The sequence below is a fragment of the Triticum urartu genome, chromosome 3 (genome assembly GCF_003073215.2).
Source record: "Triticum urartu cultivar G1812 chromosome 3, Tu2.1, whole genome shotgun sequence".
In the NCBI taxonomy this organism is placed as follows: Eukaryota; Viridiplantae; Streptophyta; class Magnoliopsida; order Poales; family Poaceae; genus Triticum; species Triticum urartu.
In genome coordinates this window covers 400632706-400650734 of record NC_053024.1, presented here as the reverse complement: position 1 = coordinate 400650734, position 18029 = coordinate 400632706, and the positions used below count along the sequence as shown (strand labels likewise).

Below are 18029 nucleotides of genomic sequence, written 5' to 3'. Positions count from 1 at the left end.
ATCAATGTGAGTGAGTAGGGATTGCCATGCAACGGATGCACTAGAGCTATAAGTATATGAAAGCTCATCAAAAGAAACTAAGTGGGTGTGCATCCAACTTGCTTGCTCATGAAGACCTAGGGCAATTTGAGGAAGCCCGTCATTGGAATATACAAGCCAAGTTCTATAATGAAAAATTCCCACTAGTATATGAAAGTGATAACATGAGAGACTCTCTACTATGAAGATCATGGTGCTACTTTGAAGCACAAGTGTGGTAAAAGGATAGTAACATTGTCCCTTCTCTCTTTTTCTCTCATTTTTTTGTTTGGGCCTTTTCTCTTTTTTTATGACCTCTTTTTATTTGGGCTTCTTTGGCCTCTTTTATTTATTTTTCGTTCGGAGTCTCATCCCGATTTGTGGGGGAATCATAGTCTCCATCATCCTTTACTCACTGGGACAATGCTCTAATAATGATGATCATCACACTTTTATTTTTCTTACAACTCAACAATTACAACTCGATACTTAGAACAAGATATGACTCTATATGAATGCCTCCGGCGGTGTACCGGGATATGCAATATGACAATGATGGACTGTGTCATAATAAACGAAACGGTGGAAAGTTGCATGGCAATATATCTCGGAATGGCTATGGAAATGCCATGATAGGTAGGTATGGTGGCTGTTTTGAGGAAGGTATATGGTAGGTGTATGATACCGGCGAAAAGTGCCCGGTATTAGAGGCTAGCAAAGGTGGAAGGGTGAGAGTGCGTATAATCCATGGACTCAACATTAGTCATAAAGAACTCATATACTTATTGCAAAAATCTAGAAGTTATCAAAGCAAAGTATTACGCGCATGCTCCTACGGGGATAGATTGATAGGAAAAGACCATCGCTCGTCCCCGACCGCCACTCATAAGGAAGACAATCAATAAATAAATCATGCTCCGACTTCATCACATAACGGTTCACCATACGTACATGCTACGGGAATCACAAACTTTAACACAAGTATTCCTTAAACTAGACAATTCCCCGCGCGTTGCTGCGGGAATTGGTGGCAATATGTTTAGATGATACTTGGTTTAATGCGACATGGATATTTCAATTAACAATATGAGCATGAAAATACAAATATAAGATATTTATTGTACTTTATTCGTTTATTGTTGCAAAGTCTTGTAAATAAGTAGCATAATGTTGGTTTATAGTTTGTTAGAGTCGTCCACGCGGTTGTCTTCTTCATCGAGGAGAATTTGGACATGTTTAAATCCGTTCTTCATGTACTCAAAGATGTACTTGGTGGACCTGAATGGATGTTCCTGGAGTAGCTTTGTGATATTGTCTTCACGTGCGTCCTCTTTCAAAGTGATCCATGTTGCGGATTTGGTGGTGGCATTTTTCATGTCTGCAATAGCCTCCATGTACTTCTTGTGAGTTTTTCTTGATGCATGCGTTGATGAAGAGGGTAGAACATTCTTTGTTGTGTAACGTTGCATCCTGTAGAAAAGTATGCGGGCAAATTGTGAAATATCATACATGAAACCGGCGAAATAACTTTGCATGTAATAGACATACCTTTTGCCTTGTTGCTGCTTGTCCATGTATTTGACAATAGTGAAGTTTTCAGTGTGAGAAAATATTTGCTTGTAGATATAGGTTGTATGGGGGGGGGGGGGGGGGGGTATTATATAGTTGGACTGCAACCATAAGAGTTTTTAACCAAAGATGTTTTAGAAATGCTTTATACACTATTAACTGAGCAATGAATGTATTTATAGTGTCTAACCGAAATATTTTTTAGTAACCTTTAGTACAGAATTAACTGATCAATGAATTTTTAGAAACTGGCAATTGTGACTTACACTGTGATTGTAAGAACAGCCATTTGAGGTGTTAATGTAGGAATAAATATTTTACATGCATGCACGATTGTACAGTTTACAAAAAAAATATTATGGCCCATTTATAGGAGTGTATCCATTGTTGGTAAGCACAAAATTGCAAATATTGCCAGAAAACTTTGAAGTCGCTTGCATGAAACCAAAAGTACGCACGAGTAGACATCTCGGTTACAATATAAAGGTAATGGGTATGAGAACATTCTCGGTCACAATAGAAGTTGAGCAATAAAAAAAATTATTGTTGTCGGCTGGCAGTGTCAAAGCGCTGTGGAAGTTGAACATTCTTGATTATTTGTCTTTTGGAGCATTGTGGAAGCTGCTTGTATGAGTATTGTGGAAGTTGCCTACATGAAGTGTGATACATAGTATTTTTAGAAATGCAACAATTATTAGAAGTTCCAAATGTTTGAATATAAAAACAGAGGTACATAATATACAATACCTTTGTATGCACTTTCATTTTAGTCTGTCTTTTCATAGTTGTTTGCTGCATTTTTATTGTCTGCATTGGTGGGTACAGAAAATATTTAGAACTGTAAATATATGAACAGAAAAATTCATTGGCGAGATATTCAACTATAGGTAATGGGAAGTAATACATACTCTCGCTCTGCTTTTGCCTTTTCGAAAGAGGACTATCTGTGCTTTTTGAGCTGCATTGAGAAATTTGATTGCATTTATTAGGAAACTAAATAAGAAAGTAATATTATAGGTACAGGATTGTTAGGATTGCATTGGCAGGAAACTAAACATAAATAAATCCTTTGTAGTGGATGTGAGTGTTGTGAAGCATTAGACAGGAAACTAAACAGAGTTGTTTGGCATCATCCTTGTGAGTGTTGTGATACCTGTTAGAGTTGTTGGCATCATCCTTGTGAGTGTTGTGATACCTGTTAGAGTTGTTGGCATCATCCTTGTCAAAATCAATCCTTCTTTTTACTTCGGAACTGATTTGAATGTACATTATAAATAAGAAAGTACGTTTATCAGAGGAATTGAATAAGCATGGAGGTTAGTGAAGCATTAGACAGATGAACATACAAAACAGAGCAATTATTAGATTTACCAAAGAAAAATCCTAAAGGTTGAAATGTTTAATCTCAACTTCGCTTGGAGGTTTGTGAAGCATTACACACATGAAATTCTATGTGGCCAAATTTACCTGGATTCACTTTCCTTTGTAATGATAGGTGTGCGGTTATCACTTGCAGGTGTATTGTTCAAGGGGGCCTCTGGCTGCTGTGCACTTGGACTGAAAATAATATATATAATGCTCATCAGAGAATATGGATTTAATGTTTTGTTAATATATTTTCAAAATTTAAATTGATAAATGGCCAGGAACCTCTCAGCATTTATGACAGATGAAGTTGGTGCAAGGTTATCTTGTGCTGACTGAAAAAGCTTCACATGTCAAGTTAATAGGATGATATATGAAGGTAATGAGTATCAAAAAGTTCTTACCTTTGAAGCAGTTAATAGAGGAACTGATTTGGTATTGTCCACGGGGAAACTTTTTTTCAAGACATATTTTATAGGGTACTTGGCAGTTGAATCAATATTCATTCCTATATAGAATAACCTTTCTTTACCAATGGCTTTATCCAGGGAAAGCACCTGATCCGCAGCATCTATTGTCATGTTCATAGAAACTTGCTCAGCATGACGCTCAACCAAGTCTTCAGCTACTTTATTAAATGCAACTGCATTTAAACTTGCTGAGCTATCTGTTAGTGTAAGGGGGAGCTTATACCTGAAGGATTGTAGAATTGTTAGTGACATGAATAAGAGAAAAGCAATTTATAAGGATTAGATTTAGGAAGATGTATGGTACATTGGGCATGGAACAGGAAATTGGCAGGTGCATGTTGGGGTATCTGACATGTTGTTGTAACCTTTTCCACACCGCTTGCATGCTTTGTAGTACCATTTGATTGATGGTATAATGGATGTCACCTTTGCAATAGTACTGAATGTTGCTCCTCCCTTGTGGAAGAAAAGGTTGGAGCATCAATTATATATTTTTTGGATAGAGATGTTTTAGAAAACGAACTATCTCGAAAAGTACTGACCTGAAAAGATGTGGTTGGCAAGGTAGATATTTGTTCAATGGTATACAGCTTGCCTGCTGCTTCAAGTGGAGATAGATGTGCGACTTTAGGGAGATTCTTTTGTAGAGTTGGAAATTTCCATTGGTAGCTTCAAATTATTTTGATATAATCTATTAGTATATTGTAGCGGCGAACAAAAAAATTAGGCAAATGGCAATGAGGGAGGTGGAGAACCTGCTGCGATAGTGTTGAACTTCAGGTATATTGAGGTCAAGATACACCTGTGTTGCCGAACTTGAAGATCCTTGTATTGTACCTATAAGATTATGTGGTTAATAGTATATTTAAATAAATCCTTTCATTTTTCCTTGAAGCAAGCTCGTTTGATAATTCACCTGTAAACTTCTGTGAAGTTGCAGTTATACCAGCAAAAATAGCTATCACAATTCCTTCTAGAGATTTTTTAAGTACTGCTTCTTCATCAAATGATTCTCCATGTTTGCCCCATAGAACTACTTCTTGCGTTTGTTCACTAGAAAAGCAAGGTATACTTATAGAATTGCAGGAAAAAGGGTCTTTGCGGAAGAAATTAAGTGGCATCGTTGCGAGAAAGACATACTCTAGGTTTCGGATTTTTATCTTCCGAAGTTTGTTCTGAGATGTTGGGCTAGCATAATCGTATGGACCAACATCACTTATTACTCCAATAATATCTGAACGGAAAAATTATGTATAGGAAGTTAAAAAGCATTATAACTGTTAGGAGAGAAAATAAGGAACCACAGATTACCTAGGAGTTGTTTTGAATCAATTGCTTTTCTTGGCAGCTGATCAAATGGACAAAAGTTGAAGGAAACAGTAGGTATATTTGCTCCTCTTGAGTGCAATGCATGGACCTTTGTGTCATGTTTGAATTGCAGCATGTAGTTCTGATGGTGGTAGACATATGATTTGCTTCTGTTATCAATAGCCACAATATCTGAAATAATGTAGACAGATCCTTCTGATAGCAATCCACGAAACTGTTTTCCATATTTTTTGGGCACACTCATCTGTGCCATGTTGCCCTGCAAACAAACGAAATAATTAAATGTGATATGTAAATTTAATATCATTGTGAGTACAAATGTGAATGTGCAATTTGGAGCACACAATTACACTTACATCTTCATCTAAGAGAATGCCATCAATGCTTAGCAAGCCATCTCCATATATGGGATTAATTATTTTAGCATCCCAAAGCCTTATCAGGCGTGCAAAGACCCTACAGTTTTGCTGTCCTGAAGTGATGCTTTTAAGTGCTGTACTTGACTCCATATCTCAGATATCTATGAATGAATAATAAGACTGTTAGGAAAAAATTATGGTATGCTAAAAATGTTTAGAACATATCTCGGAAATTTGAGGCATATCATAAAATACCTATCAGTTCTAGGTTCTATGCCTATTTATTTGACTGAATACCTCAGCATATACTACATTATGTGTGCAATGTTCATAAGAAACTGGACTATTTTCAATCAGAACTCGCAATCCCTCTGGTGATGTAACTCTTGAAAATGCTACATATAATTGACCGTGGGAGAAAATAGGAGATGGCAAGTAGACACCAACTCGGTTCAGTGTTTGGCCTTGACTTTTGTTTATTGTCATAGCATATGAAAGGCGAACAGGAAACTGGTGATGCCTCAGTTTGAAAGGCCACTTAGACTGAGCTGATGTAGTGACAATTCTAGGAATATATACTCTTGAACCTATAGCTTTTCCTGTTATGATTTGTCCTTCTATTACACGGCCTGTTAGTTGTGTAACAATGAGTCTAGTGCCATTACAAAGCCCTCTTGATGGATCAAGATTACGAAGTAGCATGATAGGAACACCGATTTTCAAATGCAGCACATGGTCTGGAAGACCAGGTATCTCAAGCTTGTTTAGAAACTCAGTCGGATATAATGCCTCTAGAGTAGAATGATTAGGGCAGCTGTCGTCAATTGAATCTGCACTATAATATGACATTTCACTTGTTGGTAGCTGAGAAATCATTCTGGCATTTATTTTAGAAACAACATCATTGGTGGGTGCAAGAATTGCACGATCACACAAATATGATGTATTGTTAGCAGATTCACAGCCTGAGTCATAGACAAATGAAATCAATCCATCTATATTTCTAGACTCTACGGACAAAAGGAGATACTGGGGTATCTCTATAAATATGTTGTTGGGGGTCATTTGGAATAGGAATAAAAGGCTCAGTGCCATTTCCAACTCGTAATAGCCACTCAGCAAAATTCCGTAATGCTTCTCTCTTTGAGATGGACAGAGATGCTGAGGAGAGCCTCATATTTTCATTCAATTGAAGAAGTGTGCACTGGTTCCACAAATAAGAGTTAACAATGCAAGATTTTAAAATCTGTTGTCTTGTTGCATTTTTATTACCGGAAGTGTTTGAAGAAAATCCCCACCAAGAACTACAGTGATGCCTCCAAACTGCATGTCTTCAGCATTAGGTCTAGTATCTGACATTATATCCCTGAGAGTGCGGTCTAGTGCTTCAAAACAATATTTATGGTTTACCGGTGCTTCATCCCAAACAATAAGAGATGTATTTTGAATAAGTTCTGTCAGGTGTGTATCTTTCTTTATACTACACATTGAATTCTGAGAAATTTCCAAAGGGATTTTAAAACGGGAATGTGGTGTTCGACCTCCTGGGAGCAATAGAGAAGCAATTCCTGATGATGCAACTGCCAATGCAATTTTCCCTTGGCTTCGTAACGAATACAGTAAAGTAGTCCATAGGAAAGTTTTTCCAGTCCCTCCGTATCCATAAACAAAGAACGTTCGGCCTTCATTATTTATTGCAGAATTATAGATAGCATGAAATACATCCTTCTGGTTGCTGTTTAGCTTTGGAATATTATCATTCAAAGTGGATGTCATGTCTGGAATATCATAGCTAAGCTCATCAAGCAAAATTCGGTTTTGTGAAGAAGCATTTCCCATATCATCTGGTAGTGGCAAATTAAAATGGGATAAGCAATATCCAGAATCCCTTAGCAATTTATCAAGCTCAATGAGAAGACAGGATGTCACGTACAAATGTAGTGATGAATTGCTTGTCAGAGAAGGACCAGGATTCAACCGATGTGCTATATCTTCAGACATTGGTGATGCATGTTCTTCAAAAAGTTTGATAGGATTTGTTACATCACAAAAAAGCAGCAGGGTAAAAAAAAGCTGACGTAATTGAAATGGTAATGCCCACTGAGCTGCACCTTTTAAAGCGTTCGACCACTCTCGGTCATCACCTAGGAGACCTAAAGCTTCACATGCAGCACGAAATGTGGGATACACTTGGCCTGATATAGTTCGGATATGAGTGAAGGATGTTGGGCCTTTACGAACGTGGAGCAACATCCGCAAGTAGAATAATTCCCCTTGTGAAGGGTTGACATGTGCAATTCGGGCAATTTTATTATGAGCACCTCGACGAAAACTCCAATATTTCTCTTGTTGGTGCCATGTCCAATATTCAGGAAATTCTATGTAGGTGTATCATCGAGCCTCGGTGTGTTGCACATTAGCCTCTAACCATGCAGTCAATTTAGTTGCCATATTTTTTGGGTCTTCAATTACTTGTTCTAGATTATCATCTTCAGAGAAAATTACATTATTCTCAAGAGGAAGATGAACAGGGAGCCTTTCTACGGAAGGTTCTGTATGGTGAATATCATACTCGAACAGACGCCAAGCAGCATCATTTGGTGTGACACAACGATACTCTAAATAGTTATCAATTTCATTAATTGTCTCAGTCGACGAATCTGATGACGTAGACTTGGAGTAGAGGCCAATTCTAGCACAATCAAATCCTTTTGTAACATATTTGAAAAGATATTTGTGCATACCATCATGATTAACCTTTTCTACATTTATGTGGGCTTGATACTTAACCAGCAGATCAACATTATGAGGAACAATGTATCTATTGTCAATGTCAACTTTATTTTTTCTAGCAGTTATTCCGTTGTTTGGTCGGGCATATTCAGTAAAACCATTCTCCCGGATAGTGGTTTGCTCACAGAAATCCTTCGGGTAAAATTTTGTGCACTTTCCTTCTGACATGCATGGGGAAAACTGGTTGAGAGGGCCACAAGGGCCATGGACCATGAAAGAAGATATAGCTTCATATCCAATTGGGTCTTTCACAGGATCTGGCAATTGAGCAGAAATAATTGAATTTATCTTCTGTGCATCTAAGGGGGCTTCTTTGGCTAACCATATAATTATATGAGCATGTGGGAGGCCACGTTTCTGAAATTCAACTGTGTAGATAACTACAAGAAAGTACAATATTTTTAATAACTGACACAAAAGTTTGTTGTGCAAAGGAAATAAGGTTGGGGAAAGTGCTATTACCCGCATTTATGGGACCGAAGAATTTTTTCTTTTTAATATCATCCATCAACATATCAAGCTTCATTTTGAATACCCGGTTGACAATATCTGGACGGTCAGATGGCTCTTGTCCTGGAATGGAGGATAAAGCCTCCATAACTTCAGGCCAGGCAGCATTTGATGTGAACGTCACAAATAGATCTGGGCAACCATATTTTCTACAAATAGCGATGGAGTCTTGATAGTTTTGGTATAAATAGCGAGGGCCTCCAGTAAAGGAGGATGGTAATATAATCCTCTACCCAACAGAAGAACCGGATGCAATACCTCTTGATACAGAATTTGCCAAAGAACTAAATGATGATGATCTGTATTTACTCTGAAAGCTAGGCTTGCGGTAGAATCCAATACGGAATGTTTCAACACAACAATAGCCATCCACAAAGTAAGCCTGTGTTAATCTTTTGCATCGTAATGGAGTATTGAAGTCATTTGGCCTATCATGCAACCTATATGTGTAGTAATGTAGCATTGTGACTTTTTGGTGCTGATTGGCTGAAGTGCTTGATCTTTGCCGGTACATAAGCTCATCATGGTAGCCATCTTCTCCATATGGAAATAACAGAGGATACTGCATGGACATAAACTTGGGGTGTTTCTCACTAATTCGCTGTAACTGTGATGAATGGTCTTGTATTATAATGTCTCGTCCTACATTAGATGACCCAATATCACCAACCACTAATCCAACAACCTCAAACGCAACTGGAGCACTAGATGTCTCCATGGGCATCAGGTTTGCCATATATCCTGATTGTTAAATGGTCACAATCACTCCCAGCTAATCTTTGACTTGCTGTCCTAAACAGCTTGATAATGGGGTTATGTGTGTTCAACATTTGTATGAACGACTGAACAATGTCTTCGTTAGCTTGGAATGAAGAGCTTGAAGACGAAGCAGAGCGTGAAGACGAAGCAACATTTATTCGGTTTGAAACCTCACGCTCAGTATCAAACATGTATAACTGTGCATATTCTGGTCGTTCCCCAGTTGGTCTCAAAGAACCAATGCGGTGACAAATCTGCCCACTAACCATGAAAACATATGGGCCTCATCCATCATTTATGGTTTCATTAATTTTAGCTCCCATTGAAGTCATTGCAAACATTGTATTGTACTGCCTAATATGTTTAAAGAAGTGTCTGGAGAGTGTTCTGTCCTGGAATGTCAGTAAATCCAAGAGGGGTTGAGGAGGAGGATCATATGGCCGCAGGTAAACTTTTCCTCCCTTGCAACACAAATTATATGTTGGATCTGGAGTATGTCTTTCTCTGCGTAGACGCTCATCATACCAAAACAGAGCACCACAGTGTTTGCAAGAATGATGGGGACCTCCAAGGTTTAAGCGTTGAAATATAGTTCCTGAAAGATAAGCCGCGAAGAGTTTTTTTGTAAATGTAGTCATCCCAAAACTCTAAGGCGTGAACTGGAATGTGGGTAGAATCTTACGGTTATGTGCAAAGACCAGATTTTGTGTGTGTGATGTCGATGATTCTTCGTTTGTAGGTTGGTGTGATGTTTGTTTACCTCTAGAGGCTGTTGATTTATACATATGAAGAAGTAGATGGTGAAATAAATAAGACAGGTCATACGGAAGATAAAATATTTGGAGAAATATAATGTGCCTAACAAACCTCTTTTTTCTTTTTTAGCCATGAGTTCCATACGCATACGACGGTTCTGAGCAGCAACATACGGGTTTAGTCGAGGAGGAGGATTAGGTAATGATGGATGATGTTTTCATCCAACTCGATTATGCGAAGAGTTTTCTGCATTATCCATGTCGGAAACTCTAGCAAAAGTGGGGGGGGGGGGTGAAGAGACTAAATAACACTCTCACCAAACCTTTGTAAAATTCTTAAGAATGTTAGATGCAGGGGTTGAATGCAAGGCATATGGATTCCCGTACCATAAACAAACAACAATTCAGAACAGGGTAAATAAATAGAATGCATAACTATAAAAAAACAAAACTTCAGAACAGAGAAAGTTAATAAAATGCAGTGCTAAGTATTCAATCTAGCCAAACTGAATTGAAATAATTAGTGATGTATGGAATAGTATGTACCCTGTAGGATTGGATGTCTGGCTATGTAGCGACCGTAGAACAACCAAGATCACTACCCCGGTGTCCAAATCGCCTAACACCTGAGGATTAATAGTTTTTTTATTGAACCACTATATGTCATGAGGCAAAATTAACGAAGCATACCAAAATTCAGAAATCGCAGTTAACTTCAGATAGTAATCAAGAATACATGGCAACATCATTTACCTATAGGTGCCGTAAATTCCAGGCTCTTCCGTATGCAGCTGGGGAAGAACAACCAAGATGGGGGCCCTGGCGTCCAATTCGTCCAGTACCTGAGGAAGTCCAACATTGTGATTCAACTTGCAATATGGCACAAGGAAGGTCGAGAAGGATAGGGAAGGGAGTTTCTCACCAGTGGTACGGGTATGAGCGGTATGGCAGAAGCCCACCACGATTGTTACAAAGTGAGTTCAGGTGGAGCACCGAATTTAAAGAGGAAACCATCAGTTTCTCCTGCAGAGATCGTGGGGAGAGGAAGTGAAGCATCAATCACTAATGACCAGCAGCTAAAGGGTTTAAGTGATGGCATCGGAGAAGATAAACAGCATGGGCCATTTGGAGCATTGGGCTGCAAAGGCGTTGATGAAGTGGGCTGGGAAAATTGAGGACCTCCAGCTTTAGAAGCCTAGCGAGCAGATACTCAAAAAAGAAGCCTAGCAAGCAGCAGTGAAGTAAATGCGGCGATGCTCACCTCACCTTTGAATCGGGCTCCTCATCATCGACTCGCCGCGGAGCAGAGTGTACAGAGTGGACGGTGACCATGGCGGACAACCCGCGTCCCAACTGCGCCTACACGCTCGGAGCTGAGGAAAGTGTGCCGTGAGGCGGGGCGATACGCGAGCGAGGAGAGCGGCGCGTGGTGTGCAGCGGCGTCGGCTTCAAGGTGGGGCCGGGAGTCAGCCTGGCGGCGGCAGAGGAGGCGTACAGGGGTGGCGACGGGCATGTTCGCCACACTGGATGCGTGGGCGTCGTGGGCGCAGCGGAAGGAGGGAGAGGAGGTAGCGCGGCGCCGGCGCTCTGGCTATGGCGCGGCGGAGGCATGGCTGGTGGGCAGGGTGGATGGCACACGTATGTCCGTGGGCGCCCTGGGCGAAGCGGGAGGAGGTGCCCGGAGGAGGGAGCGGGAGGATGTGCCCGGAGGAGCGAGAGGAGGCCGGACGGGTGCCGCTCCGGTGGAGGAGCACTTCAGATTTGGTGGGGCGGCCGACGCGGCGGACAGCCGGCGCTCTGCGTGCGCCCGCGGCGGAGGCATGGGTGGGCGCAGCTCCAGAAGAGGAGTGGATGGGAGGGAGGAGAGGAGAGGAGGAAGCGCGCCGGACGGGCGGTGGTCCGGTGGTGAGGCGAGGCGGCCGTGGGCTCAGTGAGGAGACCAGAGGGAGGAGGAGGGGCGCTGCAGATTTGGGGCGGTGGGCCAGCCGCCCGTGCGGGATGGGGAAAGGTTGGACAGCGGCTGCTGTGAAGCTGGAAAAAGAAACAGTTTTTCTTTTCTAGGCGGGGTGAAAAAGAGTGATTGGTTGATTTTGCAAACTAATTGATGATGTGGCATATAGATGATGTGGATAGTGTGCATGTTGAGAGAATAGGTAGAAGTGGGGAGCAACTTCTTAAGAATGTTAGATTCACAACTACTCAACTAGCATGACTCTAATATTATCACCTCCATATCTCAAAACAATTATCATGCTTCAATCTTTTCTTAGTATTCAACACACTTAAAAGAAAGTTTCACAAATCTTGAATACCAAGCATATTATTATTAAGTAAATTACCATGCTATTAAGAGACTCTCAAAATAATTTAAGTGAAGCATGAGAGATCAATAGTTTCTTTAAAAAAAATCCACCACCGTGCTCTAAAAGATCTAAGTGGAGCACATAGAGCAAAATTATAACGCTCAAAAGATATAAGTGAAGCACATAGAGCAAAACTACATAGCTCAAAAAGATATAAGTGAAGCACATAGAGCAAAACTACTTAGCTCAAAAAGATATAAGTTGTGATGCCCGGATAGTTAAGCTACAGTAAACCCCTGTTAATGGTGTCATGTCACCACATTACTGTTGCTAATCCTCACTTGATCCAAATCATTGTTCAGAATTCGAATTCAAATTTAAAGTTAAAAATTCAAATTTGTCAAACATGGAAACTAAAATGTTCAAAGTGTGGAAAATGATCCCTGGATATTTGTCATGTTGAAACCACATTTTTATAAAGTTTTTAAATGCCCCTTGATGAATAAAACAGGGGCTAAAACAATTATTAAATACTTTTAAAATGATAAACAAATGTAAGACTATTTTATTGCAAAATTAGTTGTCACAGTAATCGTATTACTAACACTAATTTAGGGGCTAGTTGTATATTTTACAAAAAAATAAAATGAAAAGAACTAATAGGAAACAAATAAATTAAATAAAAAGTAAAACAAAAACAAAACAAAACAAAAAAAAGAACGAAGAGAGAGAACCCCCTCCCCTGGGCCTTTCGGCCCAACAGGGCTACCAGGCCACCCACAGGCCGGCCACCCCCACTCCCCATATCCCGCACCCCCGTGACCTAACCACCCCCACGCACCCACGCCCCCACTCTCTCCCGTTCCCCACCCCCTTCTCTCACTGGATTGGATCAGGGATGGGCCTGATCTCGCACCCGAGCCGCCGCTCCCCTGGAGGCCGCCGCCGGCACCGAGCACCGCCACCCCCGGCCTCCTCCGCGCCTCTCCTCTCCCTTGCGCGACGCTCGCCTGAAGCCGTGGCCTCGACTCGTCGCGGACTCGACCCCGTCGCCCTCGGATCCTGGCGCCGTCGCTCGGAACGCCGCTCGCCGACCAGGACCACCTCGCCGGACTACCTCCATCGTCGACCTCGTCCCCGTCATCCTCCTTGCGCCCGCTGCCATTCTCCCTACGACCACCGTGAGCGCTCCCCTCTGCCTCCCCTCTCCCCCTGTCGGACGCCGTTCGCCGCGGGCATCCGCGCCGTTGCAGGGGCCATGCCTCACTCGCTGCTCCTCCCGCTCATGCGCCGTCGCCCCTCGCCCGTGCGCTCGTCCGCGCGCCTGATGCCGTGCCCGCCCACTCGTGCTCACGCACCCGCACCGCAGCTCGCGCGGCCCGCCTGCGGTGGCCTCGTCCGTCGTAGCCCCGCGGTCCCTGCTCGCCGCTCCGGCCACGGCCTGGACTAGCGCAGCCGCTCGCCGCCGCCGTTGTACCCTGCCTCCGCCCATGCCGCCTGACCAGCGCCGCCTCCGCCCCGTCACGCCGCGCCCCCCTGTCACCCCACCTCCTGCCTCGGCTTCATCGCGCCATCCACACATCCGCCGCACGTGCAACCCGCTTGGGGCTGCCGCTTGCCTCTGCTGGTGGCTGCCGGCGCCCCGCCACGCCCGACAGTCTCGCCTCCACGCCCAGGCGGGCTACGCTGCCCTCGGGTTCGCCCCGTCAGGCACCCGCACCCACATTCCCGATAGCCCGAACCGCTAAGGCCCCCCTGGCCCAATGATAGTGGGCCTAGCCCTGAGAATGATTAAAAAAGAATTTAAAAAATAGTAATAAAAAATAATAAAAATAATTAATTAATTAATTAAAGAATTAATTAAATTAATTAATTTTGATTAATTAAACTAAATAGTAATTAATTAACCTAAACCCTAATTAAACTAAACAGAGAATGATAGGTGGGTCCCACGGGGCCCACACGTCAGGTTGACCAGGTCAACTGTCAACTGTTGACGTCATGCTGACGTCAGCGTGCACTACTCTGGATAATGTTGGATTAAATTAATTAAATAAATTATAAAAATGATTTAAAACTTTAGAAAATCATATAAAATAAACCGTAGCTCAGATGAAAATACTTTCTACATGAAAGTTGCTCAGAACGACGAGACGAATCCGGATACGTAGCCCGTTTGTCAGCCATGCATCCCTAGCATAGCGAACACGCAACTTTCCCCCTCCGGTTCATCTGTCTGAAAACGCGAAACACTGGGGATATTTTCCCGGATGTCCCCCCCCCTTCGCCGGTATCACCTCCTACGACGTTAGGGCATACCTAGCACCGCGTTTTGTCTCGTTACATTTTGTGATGCTTTGTTTGCTCCGTATTTACTGTTTCTTTCCCCCTCTTCTTCCCCGGTAGACCCCGAGACCAGCGCTGATGCCACCGAGTACGACTACGTCACCGACGACCCTTCTTATGCAACAGAGCTTCCAGGCAAGCCCCCTCCTTGATCACCAGATATCGCCTACTCTTCTCTATGCTGCTTGCATTAGAGTAGTGTAGCATATTACTACTTTCCGTTAATCCTGTCCTGATGCATAGCCTATCATTGTTGCTACCACTGTTGATACCTTACCTGCAATCCTACATGCCTAGTATAGGTTGCTAGTACTTCATTAGTGGCCCTTCACTCTTGTCTGTCTGTCATGCTATACTACTGGGCCGTGATCACTTCGGGAGGTGATCACGGGCATATGGTATATACTTTATACTGTTACTTTACTTATGATACTGTTCGGAGATGGGGGCTGAAGGGGCAGGTGGCTCCATCCCGGTAGAGGTGGGCCTGGATTCCCGACGGCCCCCGACTGTTAGTTTGAGGCGGAGTGACAGGGCAGGTTGAGACCACCTAGGAGAGAGGTGGGCCTGGCCCTGGTCGGCGTTCGCGGTTATTTCAAGATAACACGTTTAACGAGATCTTGGTATTTGATGTGAGTCTGGCCACTGGCCTATACGCACTAACCATCTACGCGGGGACAATTATGGGCACTCGACGTCGTGGTATCAGCCGAAGCCTTCGTGACGTCAGCGACTGAGCGGCACGCGCCGGATTGGACCATAAGCCTGCTCTCGTATTAAGGAGGCTAGTTCTACTTCCGGCCGCGTTCGCAACATGCAGGTGTGCAAAGGGTGATGGGCCCAGACCCCTGCGCCATAGGATTTAGACCGGCGTGCTGACCTCTCTGTTGTGCCTAGGTAGGGCTGTGAAGTGTCGATCTTCCGAGGCCGGGCATGACCCAGGAAAGTGTGTCCGGACAAAGGGGATCGAGTGTGTTGGGAAATGTGGTGCACCCTTGCAGGGAAAGTAATCTATTCGAATAGCCGCGATCTTCGGTAACAGGACGACTTGGATTTGTACCTTGACCTTATGACAACTAGATCCGGATACTTAATAAAACACACCCTTCCAAGTACCAGATACAACCGGTGATCGCTCTCTCACAGGGCGACGAGGGGAGGATCATCGGTTAGGTTTATGCTACACGATGCTACTTGGTGAATTTACCATCTAATCTCTTCTAGCTGCTGCAAGATGGAGGTGGCTAGAAGTGTAGTCTTCGATAAGGACTAGCTATCCCCTCCTTATTCCGGCATTCTGCAGTTCAGTCCACGTATGATACCCTTATTCCATTTGATACCAATGCATACATATGTAGTGTAGCTCCTTGCTTGCGAGTACTTTGGATGAGTACTCACGGTTGCTTTACTCCCCCTTTTCCCCCTTCCTGTACCCGATTGCTGCGACCAGACGATGGAGCCCAGGAGCCAGACGCCACCGTCGACGACGACTACTACTACTCGGGAGGTGCCTACTACGTGTAGCCCGCTGACGAAGACCAGGATTAGTTTAGGAGGATCCGAGGCAGCAGGCATGCGCCTCTTTCGATCTGTATCCCAGTTTGTGCTAGCCTTTTAAGGCAAACTTGTTTAACTTATGTTTGTACTCAGATATTGTTGCTTCCGCTAACTCTTCTATGATCGAGCTCTTGTATTCGAGCCTTCGAGGCCCCTGGCTTGTAATATGATGCTTGTATGACTTATTTTATTCGTAGAGTTGTGTTGTGATATCTTCCCGTGAGTCCCTGATCTTGATCGTACACGTTTGAGTGTATGATTAGTGTACGGTCAAATTGGGGGCGTCACATAAGTGAAGCACATAGAGCAAAACTACTTAGCTCAAAAAGATATAAGTGAAGCACATAGAGCAAAACTACTTAGCTCAAAAAGATATAAGTGAAGCACATAGAGCAAAACTACTTAGCTCAAAAAGATATAAGTGAAGCACATAGAGCAAAATTATAATGCTCAAAAGATATAAGTGAAGCACATAGAGTATTCTATCAAATTTAGTTTCATGTATGGCTCTCTCAAAAGGTGTGTACAGCAAGGATGATTGTGGCATACTAAAACACAAAGACAAAAATAATACAAGACGCTCCAAGCAAAACACATATCATGTTGGTGAATAAAAATATAGCTCCAAGTAAATTACCGATGGAAGTGGACGAAAGAGGGGATGCCTTCCGGGGCATCCCCAAACTTTGACTTTTTGGTGTCCTTGGATTATCTTGGGGGTGCCATGGGAATCCCCAAGATTAGGCTCTTGCCACTCCTTGTTCCATAATCCATCAAAAGAATTCACCCAAAACTTGAAAACTTCACAACACAAAACTTAAAGTAGAAAACTCATGAGCTCCGTTAGCGAAAGAAAACAAAAGACCACTTAAAGGTACTGTAATGAACTCATTCTTTATTTATATTGGTGTTAAACCTACTTTATTCCAACTTCTCTATGGATTATAAACTATTTTACTAACCATAGATTCATCAAAATAAGCAAACAACACACGAAAAACAGAATCTGTCAAAAACAGAACAGTCTGTAGTAATCTGTAGCTAGCGCAAGATCTGGAACCCCAAAAATTCTAAAAATAAATTGCTGGACGTGAGTAATTTATCTATTAATCATCTTCAAAAAGAATTAACTAAATAGCACTCTTCAAATAAAAATTACAGCAGTTCTCGTGAGCGCTAAAGTTTCTGTTTTTCACAGCAAGTTCAACAAGACTTTCCCCAAGTCTTCCCAACGGTTCTACTTGGTACAAACACTAATTAAACACAAAAAACACAACCAAAAAAGAGGCTAGATAATTTATGTATTACTAAACAGGAGCAAAAAGCAAGGAATAAAAATAAAATTGGGTTGCCTCCCAACAAGCGCTATCGTTTAACGCCCCTAGCTAGGCATAAAAGCGAGGATAGATCTAGGTATTGCCATCTTTGGTAGGCAATCCATAAGTGGCTCTCATGATAGTTTCATATGGCAATTTTATTTTCTTTCTTGGAAAGTGTTCCATGCCCTTTTTAATGGAAATTGAAATCTAATATTCCCTTCCTTCATATCAATAATCACACCAACCGTTCTAAGGAAAGGTCTGCCAAGAATAATAGGGCAAGAAGGATTGCAATATATATCAAGAACAATGAAATCTAAGGGCACATAATTCCTATTTGCAACAATAAGAACATCATTAATCCTTCCCATAGGTTTCTTAATAGTAGAATCCGCAAGATGCAAGTTTAGAGAGCAATCATCAAAATTACGGAAATCTAGCAAATCACACAAAGTCTTGGGAATAGTAGAGACACTAGCACCCAAATCACACAAAGCATAAAACTCATGATCTTTAATTTTAATTTTAGTAGTTGGTTCCCACTCATCATAGAGTTTTCTAGGGATAGAAACTTTCA

General features: G+C 42.3%; 1 protein-coding gene across 10 annotated transcripts; it reads right to left on the bottom strand.

Annotated features, from left to right (window-relative positions):
* Nucleotides 1–1928: 1928 nt before the first annotated feature.
* Nucleotides 1929–11941, bottom strand: LOC125544113 (replication protein A 70 kDa DNA-binding subunit C-like). Of its 10 annotated transcripts, XM_048707681.1 has the most exons (21): nt 11189–11941; nt 10850–10950; nt 10681–10769; nt 10474–10553; nt 10040–10085; nt 9855–9941; nt 8366–9767; nt 5108–5271; nt 4734–5010; nt 4563–4656; nt 4339–4475; nt 4178–4259; nt 3965–4091; nt 3727–3878; nt 3357–3645; nt 3238–3296; nt 3055–3144; nt 2741–2839; nt 2496–2545; nt 2335–2394; nt 1929–2236 (listed from the first exon to the last, which is right to left on the bottom strand). In XM_048707681.1, the coding sequence occupies exons 8-20, from the start codon at nt 5258–5260 to the stop codon at nt 2354–2356; spliced, it is 1650 nt and encodes a 549-aa protein (XP_048563638.1). In that variant the 5' UTR covers nt 5261–5271; nt 8366–9767; nt 9855–9941; nt 10040–10085; nt 10474–10553; nt 10681–10769; nt 10850–10950; nt 11189–11941; the 3' UTR covers nt 1929–2236; nt 2335–2353. The 10 variants fall into 10 exon arrangements, with proteins under 10 accessions (XP_048563638.1, XP_048563639.1, XP_048563636.1 ...); XM_048707682.1 differs by lacking the exons at nt 9855–9941; nt 10040–10085; XM_048707679.1 differs by lacking the exons at nt 8366–9767; nt 9855–9941; nt 10040–10085.
* Nucleotides 11942–18029: the final 6088 nt, after the last annotated feature.

Bases quoted from the DNA above. Each gene is read 5' to 3' on its own strand.
- LOC125544113 (XM_048707681.1), bottom strand. From the start codon at position 5,260: ATGGAGTCAAGTACAGCACTTAAAAGCATCACTTCAGGACAGCAAAAC. The intron at 4,092-4,177 runs GTTCTCCACCTC...AATAATTTGAAG, and splicing joins GTTCAACACTATCGCAGCAG to CTACCAATGGAAATTTCCAA. The intron at 3,879-3,964 runs GTCAGTACTTTT...TTCTTCCACAAG, and splicing joins TGCCAACCACATCTTTTCAG to GGAGGAGCAACATTCAGTAC.